The sequence below is a fragment of the Halyomorpha halys genome, unplaced genomic scaffold, assembly GCF_000696795.3.
Source record: "Halyomorpha halys isolate HHAL.00 unplaced genomic scaffold, Hhal_1.1 Scaffold432.1, whole genome shotgun sequence".
Taxonomy (NCBI): Eukaryota; Metazoa; Arthropoda; class Insecta; order Hemiptera; family Pentatomidae; genus Halyomorpha; species Halyomorpha halys.
Genome location: NW_027112419.1, coordinates 838,628 through 854,273, shown reverse-complemented (window position 1 = coordinate 854,273; position 15,646 = coordinate 838,628). Strand labels below are relative to the sequence as shown.

The 15,646-nt window shown below is 29.8% G+C and overlaps 1 protein-coding gene and 1 non-coding gene across 2 annotated transcripts; one reads left to right on the top strand and one right to left on the bottom strand.

Annotated features, from left to right (window-relative positions):
- The first annotated feature begins 202 nt into the window (after positions 1-202).
- Positions 203-9,805, top strand: LOC106682620 (transcription factor ATOH1). The gene is made up of 3 exons (XM_014423563.2): positions 203-277; positions 7,658-7,738; positions 8,613-9,805. The coding sequence occupies exons 2-3, from the start codon at positions 7,659-7,661 to the stop codon at positions 8,941-8,943; spliced, it is 411 nt and encodes a 136-aa protein (XP_014279049.1). The 5' UTR covers positions 203-277; position 7,658; the 3' UTR covers positions 8,944-9,805.
- A 2,588-nt stretch (positions 9,806-12,393) lies between these two features.
- TRNAP-CGG (transfer RNA proline (anticodon CGG)) lies at positions 12,394-12,465 on the bottom strand. Its single transcript has one exon. It is a non-coding gene; the product is annotated as a tRNA-Pro (tRNA).
- Positions 12,466-15,646: the final 3,181 nt, after the last annotated feature.

Genomic DNA, 15,646 nt, shown 5'->3' with positions numbered 1-15,646 from the left:
ACGCCATAGCTAGTAGTGCACCTATCCCTACCGCGAAGGCTATTGGAGCGGCTGAGGAATGTATTTGTAAGCCGGGAGAGAGGAGGGGATGGAACGGAGGCTGCGATTGGCCGAAGCCAGAGTTGCCCCTCCCATCGGATGAGGGTCCCCTGCCACAGAGATCGTCCAGGTGACTGGAAGCACCCCTCCGAGTTGGAGGGTGGTTGTGTTGTGTCTGTCGGAGGGACATCGTCATCGTAGCGCTGGAGATCTCAAAGGGCTTGGATCACAGAGCCAGGTAGTACAATTGGAGACTTTAATTCTCTTCTTTTTTTCAAAACAGATTTTATAATTTTTATTAAATTGCAATAATGAGTAAATGGTTTTCGCTTTTTGAAAATACTTTAAAAGGTCATGTTTAGATTGGTTGAAAATACATTTATTTCGTATCAAAATTGAAAAAAAAAAAAATTTGCAATATATGTTTCTAGTTCCACAACAATGTTTTTTTTAATTTATTACACATGATCCATCTATTAATTTTTTTAGTAAAAAAAACAATCGTCAACGAGAAAGAATTTTTGAACCTTTTAACACCATTATTACAAAATAAAAATCTAGGGAGGACCAAAAAAGGTTGTGTTTTACGCACATTTTGAAATTGCTATTGGATTTGACCTTATTAAAAATTAATTCCTTTGATGCACTTCGGAAAATAAATCATATGATAGAAATAACGTTTTTTAGTTTTCCCTCTATATGGCCATTTCTGGCAAACGTGGTGGTTCAACTCACAGGTTTTTGGCATATTCTAACGAGAGTTGGAAGGTCGAGAATCATTGTTTGGGGTCCCCACGAAATAATTTTCAACCCCTCCCCCCCAACAGTTTGCTAAGGTGATCCCTTTAATACTCTCGGCCACAATTCTCGTTAATGGCAGAATCATGTCGATTTCAAAATATACTACAGCGTGTAAAACAATTATTCCCGCCATTTTCTGACTTACTCCATTTTTCCCACCCTCTTCATTTCCTTTGATATTTTAATGTCAAAAAGAATATGAAAATCAAATACTATGAATATATATGTGATTTAAGACTTACCTTTTTAATAGGCGTTCCAAACTTCCTTAGTGAAATAACGCCTGTAATTAAAAATAGCATCTATTTTGAAATGAAGCGCATTTAAGTTCAGAAAAGTAGATTAATCATAAATATAAACAAAATTACTCTATAAACCCCAGTAAGTACGTACCCAAACCGAACAGTACCGTAATATAAGCAAAAAATGTTTACAATAAATTTCCGGAAAAAAAAACTAAAAATTTATTTTCTCAAAATAATCCATTATTGAGTTGTAACAAAATTATTATCCCATAAAAAATCACGGGTGTTATCACAAAAATTGGGACAGTTAAATTTTTCGGCCACAGAAGAAACCGAAAGACGGGCGCCATGTTGCCTATGCCTCCAGGGTTTGGAACAGAAGATGTTCGAAAGGGAAGTTTTCAAACCAGCCAAACTCGGTAGTACTAGAGCAAAAATATCGATACCCAAAAATATGAATTGATATGTGCATACCTTAGAAGAAATAAAAAAAAAAAAAGGATCAGTACAAATACAAATGAAAACATTAAGCCAACGATTTTATTGTGTTTTTATAAACATTTTTGGCGCTATTTTTTATAAATATTTTTTGTTCTAAATTTGAATTTTAATACTTCGAATTTATAGTAAACAACTTGAAACGTAAATATACAGAACAAAAGCGTGTTAATATATATAATTTTAGTTTTTATATATTTTTTTTATTTTTGGGGAGGGGATGCCTGAGGATTAATTTTTTTATAAACTAGTTGGGTTGGGTTATAGATTTATACTAAATGGATTTTTTTCAAGTCAAAACATTTAGTTGGTACAACTATTTAGTATCGATTTTAAGTTTAAGAAGAAACAAAAACTTGCAGCGACCGAATAAGTGATTATGTGACAATATTTGGGGAGGGAGGGGGTTATGGCAGGATGCTATACACTACTATTATATTCTATTGTTGCGATTAGAATTTTTTTTATAATATAGTAATAAAATGTAATACATTTTTATTACTATATTCTGGCCCAAGCGCCTTTTTATTATTGAATGATTTAACAGGCTTTCTTCAAAGTACAGCTTTTGTAACCAATTGATTAGATGTGAAACAGGTTTTTTCGATATGGTTATCATTATTATTAAACCTCTTTGATGAACATAAGGATAGTGTGACTGCTTAAGGGTCAACAAATTATTTTTTTTTTTAACTAGAGTATTGCCTGAAAATATTAAGACCAGTCCCGTAACTTTCTGACCACTGGAAGTGATTCAAATATTTGACAACGGTGTAAATTTCTGTGTTGTTGATACACATTCTAAATAATAGAATCATTAGTTCAGTCGGTATAATTTTAATAATTCTAATGTTACTTTGTTTATTAATGGATCAACGAGTAATAATTTTATAGAGTGGATTATTAACTAATTTTATTCATATAGTTCTTTTTAAAAAGAAACTGCTTTATAAATAACTAAGGCCATCTTTTTATTCACAAATGAAAATTAACGTTTTTTTTAGTCTTACTCTTATTTTTACCGTTTTAACATTTATAGTAATTGTCAATGAAGAAAAAATAATCAAGTAATTGTCAAAATAATCATGAAATAATGTAAAGATATTTACAACTAACTTCAGAATCTGTAACTATTGCACATTACAGCGTACAGTTACTAAATTTTCTTCGCTACGTTTTAAGAAAAACATCGTAGCAATATAAATAAATAATAAACAAGTAAATCGATTTTGTTATACAAAAAGAGAATGACCAAATATAAACTTCTTAAAAATTGTAAAAAAAAAAAAAAACTGATTAACTTAGTCTCTCTGAAAATATTTTTTTTTTCTGAAATAACCAAAAAAAAAATATGTTGACGAAAATAATTAAAATAAAAATGATGATAATAAAATACTTTCGAGGTTATAAGAACTTGAAATACGAAAATTGAGGTTTGATTCTTAAAATAGTCACATTCCCTTTAAAACATCGTGATATAGAAGTTTTCTTTTACCCCTTTCGATCTTCTACTTTATCAAACTATCTTCTTTTCTTCGACGTTTTCTCCTTTCTGGAAGTCCAAGTTCGAGTTCTCTTCCATATTTCTATATTTAATCCTATTTGTCGTTCTAGTTAGTGTAAAAGCCATTTCAACCTATGCGATCTTTTTTGGACGGCTACCGATACAGAGGCTTAGAGGATTCGCTGAAGCGTTCTGAAGAAATTTAATCATTTCTAAAAACTTTTACAAACATGAAGTTTCAAGCACTAAGCTTTTCTTTGTACTGAAATTCGCTATTTAATAAAAAAAACAAATAAGGGCGAAGACGTTTGTTCCTCCTACTGTTCGTGTTAGGTCTTGTAGTCTAATTTTTTTATTTATTTTTTTTTCTGACCTAGAAAAAATTAAAAACCAACAAATTAAATATATACAAAGAAGAGATAAATGTATATACTCAGGCAGATAATATATCTTGGTTTGCCATTGTGGCATTATAAGATAAGATGCCTGGTCCGCTGAAGGCGGTGTCATCGATGATGGCATGAGTCTGCCGTGAGCGTACTAGGAATATGGAGGGGCTATTCTGGCTGGCTTCTCGTAGTCTAAGAGAAGTTCAAAAGATTAAGAGTAAATTGATCCAGAAATATGTTACAGTGCGTATCCGCCCTCCTAATTTATAACATCCAAAAATATCGTTAAATGATATATAACGTATTTAATTATTTTCTATTATCATGAGATTTAGTTTCAGGTTTAGTGACTGGCATTATTTTTAATATGTGGGACCAATGTCATTCTATCAAACGTTAATCGGAGATATTGTATGGGAACGGGGAATGGTTTAGTTATTAAGGTACAGGAGAGAGCGCGTTTCATGTTTAAGTTTAAAAGTAATGAGATGGGGAACATATCACTACCCCAGTTCAACATATCCCAAAAAATAGCCATTTTGAGAAATGCATGTAATCTTTTCAATAAGAGTGAATTTATACAATTCAGAACTGTATTTTCACGAAATATTTGTTTTTATTTAGATTTTATGACATATGTTTTACTGTATAGATTCCCCTTATTGCTAAGATTGTTTACATATCTCAAAATAACCATTTTTGAGATGTTATACTACTGAACTGGAACAGCGATGTGTGAGGGGTCTAATATCATGAGAAAGAAAATAAAGCCAGAGAAGAGTACTTTTTTCTTCATGAAGGAGGCATGTGTCATTTGTGTTATTAACAACTTACAATCCCTTAATTATCAGTATCGTATATGACAGGTTATATAGATTTGAATATATAGAGAAAAAAATAATCCAATTTATATTCATCTAAAAAAGATAAGGACGATTTTTTTATGTTAAATGCTCTAAATTAAAATTCATTATTCAAATATTCCTGAACAGTTAACGTGGACAAGAGTATACTAGAGGCATGATAGCAACGTTGCAACATTCTGTGTTCCAATCTATTTTAAGTGTCCTATGTTTAAAAAATATATAATAAACCTGATATGGTCACAAACATGTACACAGGATGTTTAAGTATTATGTCCTAACTGAAAATATGAATTGAGGATCTCAAAATAAGAAAAAAATCTGTTTACTTTATTAAGGAGATATTCACGTTTAACGATTTTCATTGTTATGAATTATAAGGTTATAATAAATAAATTATTATGTGTTCTAACTAAATTATTAATGTGATGTAAACACTAGCAATCATATTAAATGTTCTTTAATGAAGTGATTACCTTGAGCATCATCTTTCTTCCACAGTAGCAGTGGCCAAATAGGTACGTGTTAGTGTCACACTCTTCAGAACAGTCATCACTGAAATTGTTTGTTTGTGGTGACATTAAACAGAATTTGTATGCAATCCCTTCATTAATTAATAATTAACTTAATTATTTAAGAAGAAGGTCATGTAATGCCGCTGGTATCTGAACATTTTTTTTAGAATCTCTGTAAAATTGTTTATTGTTTTAATATAAAAATACTTTTATTATCAAAGAAATATTTTGTTCTATTAAAGTAAAATTAAAGATCCAATACCGTTTGGCCACTGTTGTGGAAGAAAGATGTCTAGCCTATCTTAATGCCCAAGTTAATCACTTTGAAAATTTAATATTAATATTTAAATGACATTAATAAAGTAATTGAAACACAAATTACTTTATTTATTACAACCTAAATAATTCAGAACAATGAAAATCTCTGGACTTAAACATCTTCTAAACAAATAGTGAACAGATATACCTTCATAGGAATTTTTTTCTTGTTTTAAGATCCTTAATTCCCATTTCCAGTTAGCACATCTAACTCTGAAAAACCTTGTATAATATTTCCCTCAATTTGGCGCCCAAAAGAAATCTCAAAATAAATGCAGATCTGCATCATGAGCTTCTGTTCCATACCACTCTCTAACACCTCGAAGACACTTGACCCTCCTTGAATAGGTGAAGATGGATACGCAGGTGCCCGAGAGTCACGGTATGTTAGTGTAAGGCGCGTGCCGCTCCAGGTGTACTACCTCAGCTGCGGGAGGGTGATGCCTCATTATCGGATCTAGTGGGTATCCGAGGAAGTCTCTTGTTCACGGGTTAATCGCGTCATTTGACTTTGAAATCATATTATAAAGATAACTAATGAACTCGAGTAAGTTCAAGGACAAAGTAATAAACGTGATGTTATCTTTTAAAATATCGATAACAAGAAAGTAAAAACTTCCTAAGAGATAAGAAATTTACAATCTTGGAATATACAATCAGGAAGACCTTCACTGACTGATCTCACGATTTAAGTTTTTTTTTTTTACTAAAAACTTTTTATGGTTACCAACCTCGTGAATACTAACATTTCCACAAATATTATATATTACATTAATAAAAATATTATCATTATAAATAATAATTTTTCACTTCATAGTTCAAAAAGGATTTGCTAATACATCAATTTTTTTCCGGAAGAAGTCATTTTTTATCAACTCCCTTTTTCCACACATTAGACAAAACGTTTTGGCCTTTTTTGTCCATTATTCACTTCCATTGTTTTTCAAAAATAAGAATAATTCACGATCAACAGTTTTTTTTTAATTATACATTGAATTTTAATAAATAATTTAAAAATTAATTATATCTAATTAATAATATATTTTACTATTTCTATTACTAGCTCGTCAACTATTTTATATAAATTTCCAAATTTAATAAGTTTGGCCATAACACCACATTAAATATAAGCTGTATTTTAAATTTTTAGAAAGACAATGAGGAATAACGTGTGATGAATGAAAAAAATATAAAAATTTTTTTATGAGTCGAAATATTTCCATCAAATGAGTTAAGGTAAGAAATAAATAAGAATAATTACTATTAAATTTCGGCCTAATCTCCAAAATATTTTGAATTTGTAAATTGGTATAAAATATTTAACTAGCTAAGTAAATAGGAAAATATATTTTAAATTACGTGTAACTAATGTTTAAATTATTTATTAAAATTCAATAAACAGTTTTTAAAAAGAAAACTGTTGATTGTGTTTTTTATTTATTTTAGAAACACATATTGGACAAAAGAGCACAAAACAGTGTTTGAATGTGAAATACAAATAAGAGATAAAAAGGGTCTATTTCTTCCTGAAAAAGAAATAAATAATAATATAAAAATATTATAGTCCACAATTATTTTGAAAATATTATTATTATATATCGATTAATCCTTTTCCAGGAAATTGGGGTATTTTTATTCTTCACTCTTATTCTTAAAACTATTTCCAATTTTAATTTCAAAATTGTGTTATGAAGTTACCTGACTATTATAGTTTTTTTCCCATTCAATTTCAGAAAAATTTAGGTTATGGAATTATTTTGAATAAGACATGATATGATTGATTTAACTGATCATTCAAAATCTAAACTATTAAGAGGTAATAAACAAAAATTTAATTACTATAAATGCTGTTTGGTAATAAAGGAACGAAGTTCGATGAAATCTTGTATAATTATTAAATATCTATAAACAAACTTTAATATGTTTAACATGTGAACTAAATACTTCTGTATATACCAGTATCAAGTAAACTTATTGTGACCAATAATGTCACTGAATCTTGATAGGAAATTATTGTTTCTTAGTTTTTCAATAATTATTTGTTTAAAAAAATCCCATAATTTTAAGCTAGACATTGGTATTTATTTTATTAATTGAAATATAAATTCTATAATCAATATTTTAGTATATCTACAAGCTCTGACAAAGGTAGTACTTTGTCAGAGCTTGTAGATATACTAAAATATTGATTATAGAATTTATATTTCAATTAATAAAATAAATACCAATGTTATTTTATTAAACCAATTAAAAAATAAATCCCTAAATTTGCACACAATTGCTTCTATATGAAAAGTGAAAAACTTAATTTTTTATAAGTTATAGTTGAAATTTACCTATATTGAACTTCAAGAATGTATAATTCATTATCACAATTAACGATTTTAGCATACATGCTATATTATTTTACAATTACTATCATGTATGAAATAATTACTATCATGAATAAATTTCGAAAATGTAATTATATTTTGTAACGTTGTAGCATGCTGAGCCTTGGAGCTGGAGCAACCCAACAGCCGCAGGCTTCGGCCTATTCTGCTCCTTCGAGGCATTGGTCGATTAAGTAAGTATCTTTTAACTTTTCTGGATTTTTATTAATTAATTATCAAATTAAAAAATATATCTTAATTAATATTAGTATAATAATCCGTTATATTCAGAAGTTGCTCACCCTACCTTCTACACTTTCAATACCATATCCCAAACTAGCTATTTATATCCTCTGCCATACAATTCTTTCGGAAAATCCTTTATTATTTGTTGATATTAGTTAATGGAATCTCTTATTCACTTCTATCAATAAATCCTCTTCTATGTAATACTTCCTCTATGGGGTTTCAATCGTGTAAAAAATAAAATAAAAACATAGAGAAATAGATTGGTAGGACATTCAATGAAGATGTCAATGTCTGGAGGAGAAAGGCTCTGCCCCTTTAATATGTTATGAAGGGGCCTAGAGTGTATCTGTCCCCTCCCCAATATTTTATTGTAATTTACTTTAAAATAATCTTTAAAAAAAGTTTAAGGAATAGTACAAGTGACAATACCTCATTTAATCTAAAATCGTGAGATTTCATTTATAACAGAAAACCACCCCACAAAAAATATAGTTTGATGTGTTCCAGGACTTTCCACTTTCATGTTACAAAACGATATACTCAGTCTAGTATTTGTACCATAGATTTACTTGACTATGATATACGATGGACAATGGGGAACAGTGAACTACATTTCAAGTGTAGTTCCTCTGTCTTTCGGGGGACTTCGTCCCACCTGTTCTCCTAGGAATATTCGTCTTGTATAATCCTGTACCTAATGTAGAGAGGAATTGTTGCATCCCAATATTATCGAATGAATGTTAGAATAATTGCCATAAATATGTATATGTTCCTAAATAAAATGTTTGGATCAGTTGTACAACCTTGTTCTGCCCACAGGTACGAGGAAGATCGTGAAATGCAGACAGCAGTTTCCGAGAGCAGGAGCGAAGGACAGGAGTGTTGCTGGAGCGGGTGGGACTGGGGTGAGCCTAGGAGGAGGGCTCAGCCCCGCCAGCCAAGCCCCACAGTCCTCAGGAGGCGGAGGCTGGCAGCCAACGCGAGGGAGAGACGGAGGATGAACGGGCTTAACGAGGCCTTCGACCGCCTGCGGGAGGTGATCCCTTCCATCGGCCAGGACCACAAGTTGTCCAAGTTTGAGACCCTCCAGATGGCACAGTCCTACATCGCCGCACTGTCGGAGCTACTGGAAAGGTCAGGGGCCAGGTGACCCGGAGCGGGCGAGGGGGAGTCATCCCAACTGTGGGAGCTCTGATCAAGCCCTCGTCTCGTCACGTGTTTCAGCGAATGGACTTATTCAAAGTATATAGTAAATATCTTATGGAAGACCTGTCAAATTCTCTTAAGAAACAATACTGTAACAATTTATTATAAGAATTAATTTGTTAATTATCATTTCTGATGTTTGTGTGTTAACTGAAAGGTTTTAAATGGTGAATATACAATAAGGGTGACTCAAAAAAGCACTTTAAGCAGCCTAATTTTCAAATATTTTTCTGAAAGGGACTCTACTTCACCGTAGTCGGGAGTGTGATATATAATAAATTGTGATTTATGGGAAATGTAATAACTGCAGATGGCTCTCATTACATTTGTTTCGGGAAAGGAATAGCAAATGGATTAGAAGAGTACATGGTCTAAAGGGAAATATTTGGTTTTCTACATCTTTCAATTTTTCCTTCATATAAGGATTTTTTATTTTTTTTTTTTTGAGATATAACAAGCCTAACTTATTTTTCTTTCATGGACTAAAATAGAATTTGGGATGAGGTAAGCAAGAGATTGCATAACCACAGAACTCGTTAACTGCTAAATTAAACAGGCAGGGATTAGGCGGTTGATTTTTGAACTATCGAAAAATTTAAACTAAATTATTTTATAAAAATAAAATCATAACACTATCTTTAAACTTTAAAATATTAAACCCGAAAAAAAACTTTGACGGTTCGTAGCAGTTCTAATAAGTGCACAAAGTATATTAAATAACATTATAAATTAATCTTTATAAGATTATATGATTTATTAAACTTTACTTATAATTATGAGAAACCAAGGTTATTAAAGTTGCTTACTTTTAATTATTCGATAATAACTGTTAATTAAAACACACCAGAAAAGGTAAATATTATATTTAAGGACATTCTAGATACATAAGAGTTAATTAATTTCATTACTGACAGTAATTAAGTTTAAGTCCTAATTTCATCTAATGTAAATAATTTCCGTCCATTTAGAGAAATTTATTAAATGCAATTATTTAAGTTATATGTAAATATTATAAGAGAATATAAAATTATTATTTATTTGATAGCACATTTTTTAAAAGTAGTTTATAATATATATGATGTCACCAAAGAAGATTTAACGGCCTGTTTTGAAGCGCCTTTGTCTAGTCTGATACTGAACTTAAGTTCAGCCTGATTTGCATGTAATGTAATGTAGATATAATTTAGTTTATATTGATGCAAATATAATAACAATAAAAATAAGATTTAATTTTTTTTTTTTAATGTATATAGAAATAATCCGATTTTTATTTGTTCCTATATTTGTAAATATATATATATGATCCAAATAAATATGTTTAATTTTGTATTTCCCCCAGTACCTGTTTCCTACAGTATTCTTGCATAATCTGATTTACTAGGATTAAATATAAATTAAAAATAAAATTATAATTATTAAAAATTAAAAACTAATTATTAAAATTACTAAACTCAATGTTAGTAAGAAATATATATATTCGGTTATTAGAGGAAGCTTTAAATAAGCTTCGGAAACATTTAATCCATTATACAAAAATAATTAAATTATATTTGAAAAATACTAATTGAAATTATTTATTTAAAAATTAACTTCAGAATTATTAAAAATTTTATTTATTTTTTGTGTCAATATATTTATTGACAATAGATGACATCCATTTTCTTTTCAGTTAGTATTGTTCTCAAGTACCTTGTATTAATTTGGGTTTAAAATTTGTAATATATAATTTTTTATCTATTCTTAAGTAACATAATCTGTTAAACTTACGGACAATGGGTACTAGTGATAAACGTCAGCAAAAATAAATAAACAAAATTAATAAGAAATAATGATAAAAAAAATTAATAAACAATAGAGATTGTTTAAACAGAAAGGAATTTAGAAAGCTAATAGAAAGCGAGGTATTTGATATGTCCGTTTCTAACAAACAATTAATAATAATTGTAAAATAATTAATATAATAAAGAAAAGAAAATTACCTTGAAATAAAATAAATTATCTTAAATGCTAAATAATAAATAATAAATGTTAAAAAACATTTTTTCACAATTGAATTTAATTAAAATTTCAAAGTTTTAAAAATAATAAATAATAAAAAAAATATAATAAAAATCAAAATTGATAGTTTAAAAAATAAAATAAATCATGGAAGAACTTACTAATATATAACTAAACTTAGTAAAACTTAATTATAAACAGACCTTAAGCACAAGTAAGTAATATTTTATATATATAATTTTCATTCTCTCTTCACATGCGAAAAAAAACTTTTCTCCACCTTCATGAATTTTTGGTCATGTTGATATACATCGATTTATTCTTAAATATATACAATTTATTCCTACTATTATTCACCTATCATGATGATAAAGTCAATTCAGGATATATTTAAAAAAATAAATTATCGATCCATGACTATTGGTGAATCGCGTTTTTTTGACTAGTTTCCATCTCATACACTATTAGAATTAATATTGGATTTATTGGAATTTTACTTTTTAAAAACTCAGTATTAATAAGCGATCATTTTTAGGTTTAGGATGGATGTGAAGGATACCTATACCTACATTTTTATGTCGTAAACAATTCTGGTATCTTCTTTAATTTCTACAAATGGGTAGTTTCTTCATTAGTTGCTGTCATGCTTTTATGACAGCCCAAATACCAAATTTATACATCGTCATCCTAACGTTTAAGTAAGTACTATATCTACTTTTTAGGAGACCAAAAAAGTACTTTATGTTTTAGACATAGCTCTGTGAATAATGTTATCACTGGCCCGTTTTAGTTCTCAGAGTTCTAAAATTGTTTATATGATTTTGTTATGCAAAACATACTTCTGGTAAATCAATAAAACTAAAAAACTCGTCAAATGTTATTAATGGAATTAATTAATTATTGGAGATAAGATGGTTTTGGTCAGCAAAACATAAAAAAACAAAAAATTATTTATTTATGCCGATGATTCGACCTGTGAGATCAGTTCTTCATTAGGGAGTCTAGCGGGGAATCTAAAACTGATATGTTATTTTTCACATTCGTTAGTTAAACGTGGTGGCGTAAACACAGCCCTGTTAGTTATTTAATTATAAATGTAAATTAATAAAAAAAAAAAATATATATATATATATGATGATGATGATATATATATTGTATCCGCATTAGAAGGACATGCAGGTGTTTGTATTTGTTTCTTATAACTTATTTAAATGAATGTTATATCCATGTTATCCATATTAATTCTTAATGATTAAAAAAAAAAAATTATATTGAATAAATTACAGTTGAAATATTATAAAGTCTTTAGAAACTCAGCTAGCTTAAAGGTCTATAACAAATGTAGAGAATTCAGAGGAAAGTTGAATAAATAAATTTAAATAATTATAAAAAACCAGGGCCTGTCCGGGATTTGAACCCGGGACCTCTCGCACCCGAAGCGAGAATCATACCCCTAGACCAACAGGCCATGAAAGCGCTTCTTCCGCGTTTATCCTCTAGCGGAAGAAGCGTCAATACATAAAATTAAATATTAATTGTACTAAGAATATTAGTTGAAACAAAAAAAAAAATTAATAAAAAACTCCTCTTGATAATTTTTACTCTCATACACAAAATATCTCCGCAGAACAAAATTATGCCCAAAGAATGAACATCGTGAATAAAAAAATGTTTTTACGGGCAAAAAGCAGCTGTAGTAATGAGCTCATTATAACTCAGCTGTAAGAAGCAGGTCTTATCATACAGAGTAATGAAGTACAACCTATTCCTTCAACTAATGAACCTCAACATAACTGACCGCGTGTTAACTGCTGGCAGGTGCCATGGTGACCTCTGAACAAAAACCTGACTGTACCAAGGGACGAGGATATCACGCTATAAAAGCTGTATTTGTGTAGTATACTAGCTATATAGAATTTAAACTATATACTATAGTTTATACATTTATGGTAAAAGCTTTATTAAATACAGTAATTTAGGAATTTTATTGTACAATAAGATTTGGATTGAATATATAATAATAATAAGGGCCTAACGAACCCGAAGGTTCCTTGCCGACACCACCAGTTTAAACGCAATCCTCCCATCTACGTTTTGGTCTACTCCTCAGACGTTTATTCGTTGGTTCAGTGTTTATTAAAATTTTAGGGATCCGCTCGTTACCTTACAACCTTACCGGCCCATCTTATACGCCGCAATGCTATAACTTACCGGAATTATATTTACCGGGTGTAGATCCTTCAATTCAGCGTTGTGTAAAGGAAGATAGTATTAATTGTAAGAAATCATTTACATTTGTCATACTACTACTAATGGTCAAATTACATAGTCTTTGGTTTATTAACTGTATCAGATAATAACACTGTATCATGTATCAATCTTATGTTATTCAAATTTTGTCAAGTTCTGTTGTAATTTTTAAAGAATAATTGAAAGACTTTTCTCAAATAATATTCCTTTACTATTCAAGGGCCCCAATTAAAATTAGCTGTCACAGATAATTATTTATTGTATTACTGTAGCCGTGAATCACCCTGTGAGTTCGGGAGCCCTGAAGCAAATCCAGCCTCTATACAGTGGGTATTGTTAATTGGGAAATAATTTGGCGGTTGAACGTGATCATGAACAAATCACCTCCTTGTACAACCGTTGTTCAAGAAACTGTACTTCTTTAGAAAGAACTGAGCCCCTTATTTTTTTAAAGTTTTTTTTCTATTATATTAGATAATTAATTTTTAACATATGATACATTCTCTGAAGTTCAGAGTTAAAAGCTAGCAGAACTTTCCAAGAGAAGCGTGTTGATTTAAAGATGGTTGGTCCCTCATCCATGTTCTTTGTAATCTTCCTCTTGTAGTCTCAGGAACCACCTGGCGGTTCAGCGTGATCTTGAACACATCACCTCCTTGTTCAACCATTGTTCAAGAAACGGAACTTTATAAGGAAGTCTCTTGACCCTCAATTGGTTGTAATGGAACAGGTTTTTTTTTTTTGTTTTTTGTAAAACAATGTACTCTTATTTTCATACATTTTCATAAAATCTTATCATGAATTAGCATTGTTTACCGTTAGATTACAACAGAAAGATTATAACGTGAGATGTTCATTTATGCATTACAACCAATAAACTATTTTATAATCTTCATAAAATCCATTTTTAATTTTTAATATTTTTCTCTTTTGTAAAATATTTGTTTAATGGAATAAAAACTTAGGATTTTACAGCACTGCTGATGTAGAATGCATAAAAACCCCAACCTTTGAACCTTATTTGTACTATAGTAAAACTTTTTCCAGTTTTTTACTATATAAATCAATACAATATTCAATTACCAAAATTTATTAAGAAATTATTGAAGTTTTGGCTAAATTAACGTTTTATTCAAGATTATAAGTTTTGAAATTACAGCCCATCATACTTTAACAAGGCATCATTTTATTTATCATCATTAATAATGCTTTACCCCCACGATTTTATACTATTCATAAAATCAAGCTTAAACTATGAATTTTTCCTAATGATTGGGCAGGTTATTTACCTCTGAAATTTCTTTGAACTTATTATCTTGCCCTTATCAACTTTTTGTAACCTTATATATATCTCTATATTTTTCAATCCCATCGAACTAAGACCCAAACCAAAGGCAAGAGGTTTTGACCCGCACTTGACCCAGAAGGTCCAGGAGGGTCAGTGGCAGGTGGAAACGCAAGGTCGTGGTCGTCAGTGGCTACCGGAAGCAGCTACTGCCTTAAGGAAAGTATTCAACGGGGATATCAGTTGGATATTTATAACTGGACATAAAAAGGAAGTTCAGGGATGTTATAATATTATTCTTACAAATTTAAAGTTAGTTTTAGTAGGAAGTTAAATAAAATGTTAGCTAAAAGGTGAATAGATGGTGCAAGTTTTGATATGATTTTTGAGAAGTGGACATTTTTATGAGGTTATGGATTTTCGGAGAGAAGCGTTTTTAATTTGGGGGAACTTCGAAACCAGGAAACAAGGATAAAAAATACCAACACCTCTGTACAGTAGAGGGGCTCCACATATAAATCTGCAAATAATTTCTCTAACGCAAAACAAGGGAACGCATTTCTTCCGGATCTAAAACATTTACGAATTAGTAAGTTAATTTAATAAAGTATGGAACTAGATATATTTATTTTTCGTATATAATACCTCAACAACGCAACATAGTGAAAAGAGAAATTAAACATCAAATTTGGGTCAAATGAGTAACATAACGTATTAATTTGGTCAAGTAGCAAGTTGTAAATCTTAAACCAAATAAACAAGCTTAATATAACTTTATTTTAAATTTATTTATATTATTTTTCACTTTGCGCAGAATACATTCGGGTATTACCGAAGAAGAGTATATATAATATATAAAAATTAATATTCCTTCGTACTTTATGCTCTGCATCTGAACAATCTGTTCATCCGATTGTTACGGGACTTTTTGCTAAATATTCAGAATTTTCTCGGGAAAGAAATACGCTGTTCCTATATGTTTCTTAAAAAAAAAAAGTTATTCACAAAATTAAGTATTTTTGGCTTGAAGCTCTGAGAGCATACTTCTTTTTCATAGTTAAGTTATAGTTTGTGTGCCAATCGTTGTGTCTCTTCCTGAAGAATAAGAAAAAAT

What these genes read in the sequence shown, in the direction of transcription:
- LOC106682620 (XM_014423563.2), top strand. Translation starts at nt 7,659, where the DNA reads ATGCTGAGCCTTGGAGCTGGAGCAACCCAACAGCCGCAGGCTTCGGCC. An exon ending in TCGAGGCATTGGTCGATTAA is followed by an intron (nt 7,739 to 8,612) that starts GTAAGTATCTTT and finishes TTCTGCCCACAG; the next exon opens with GTACGAGGAAGATCGTGAAA.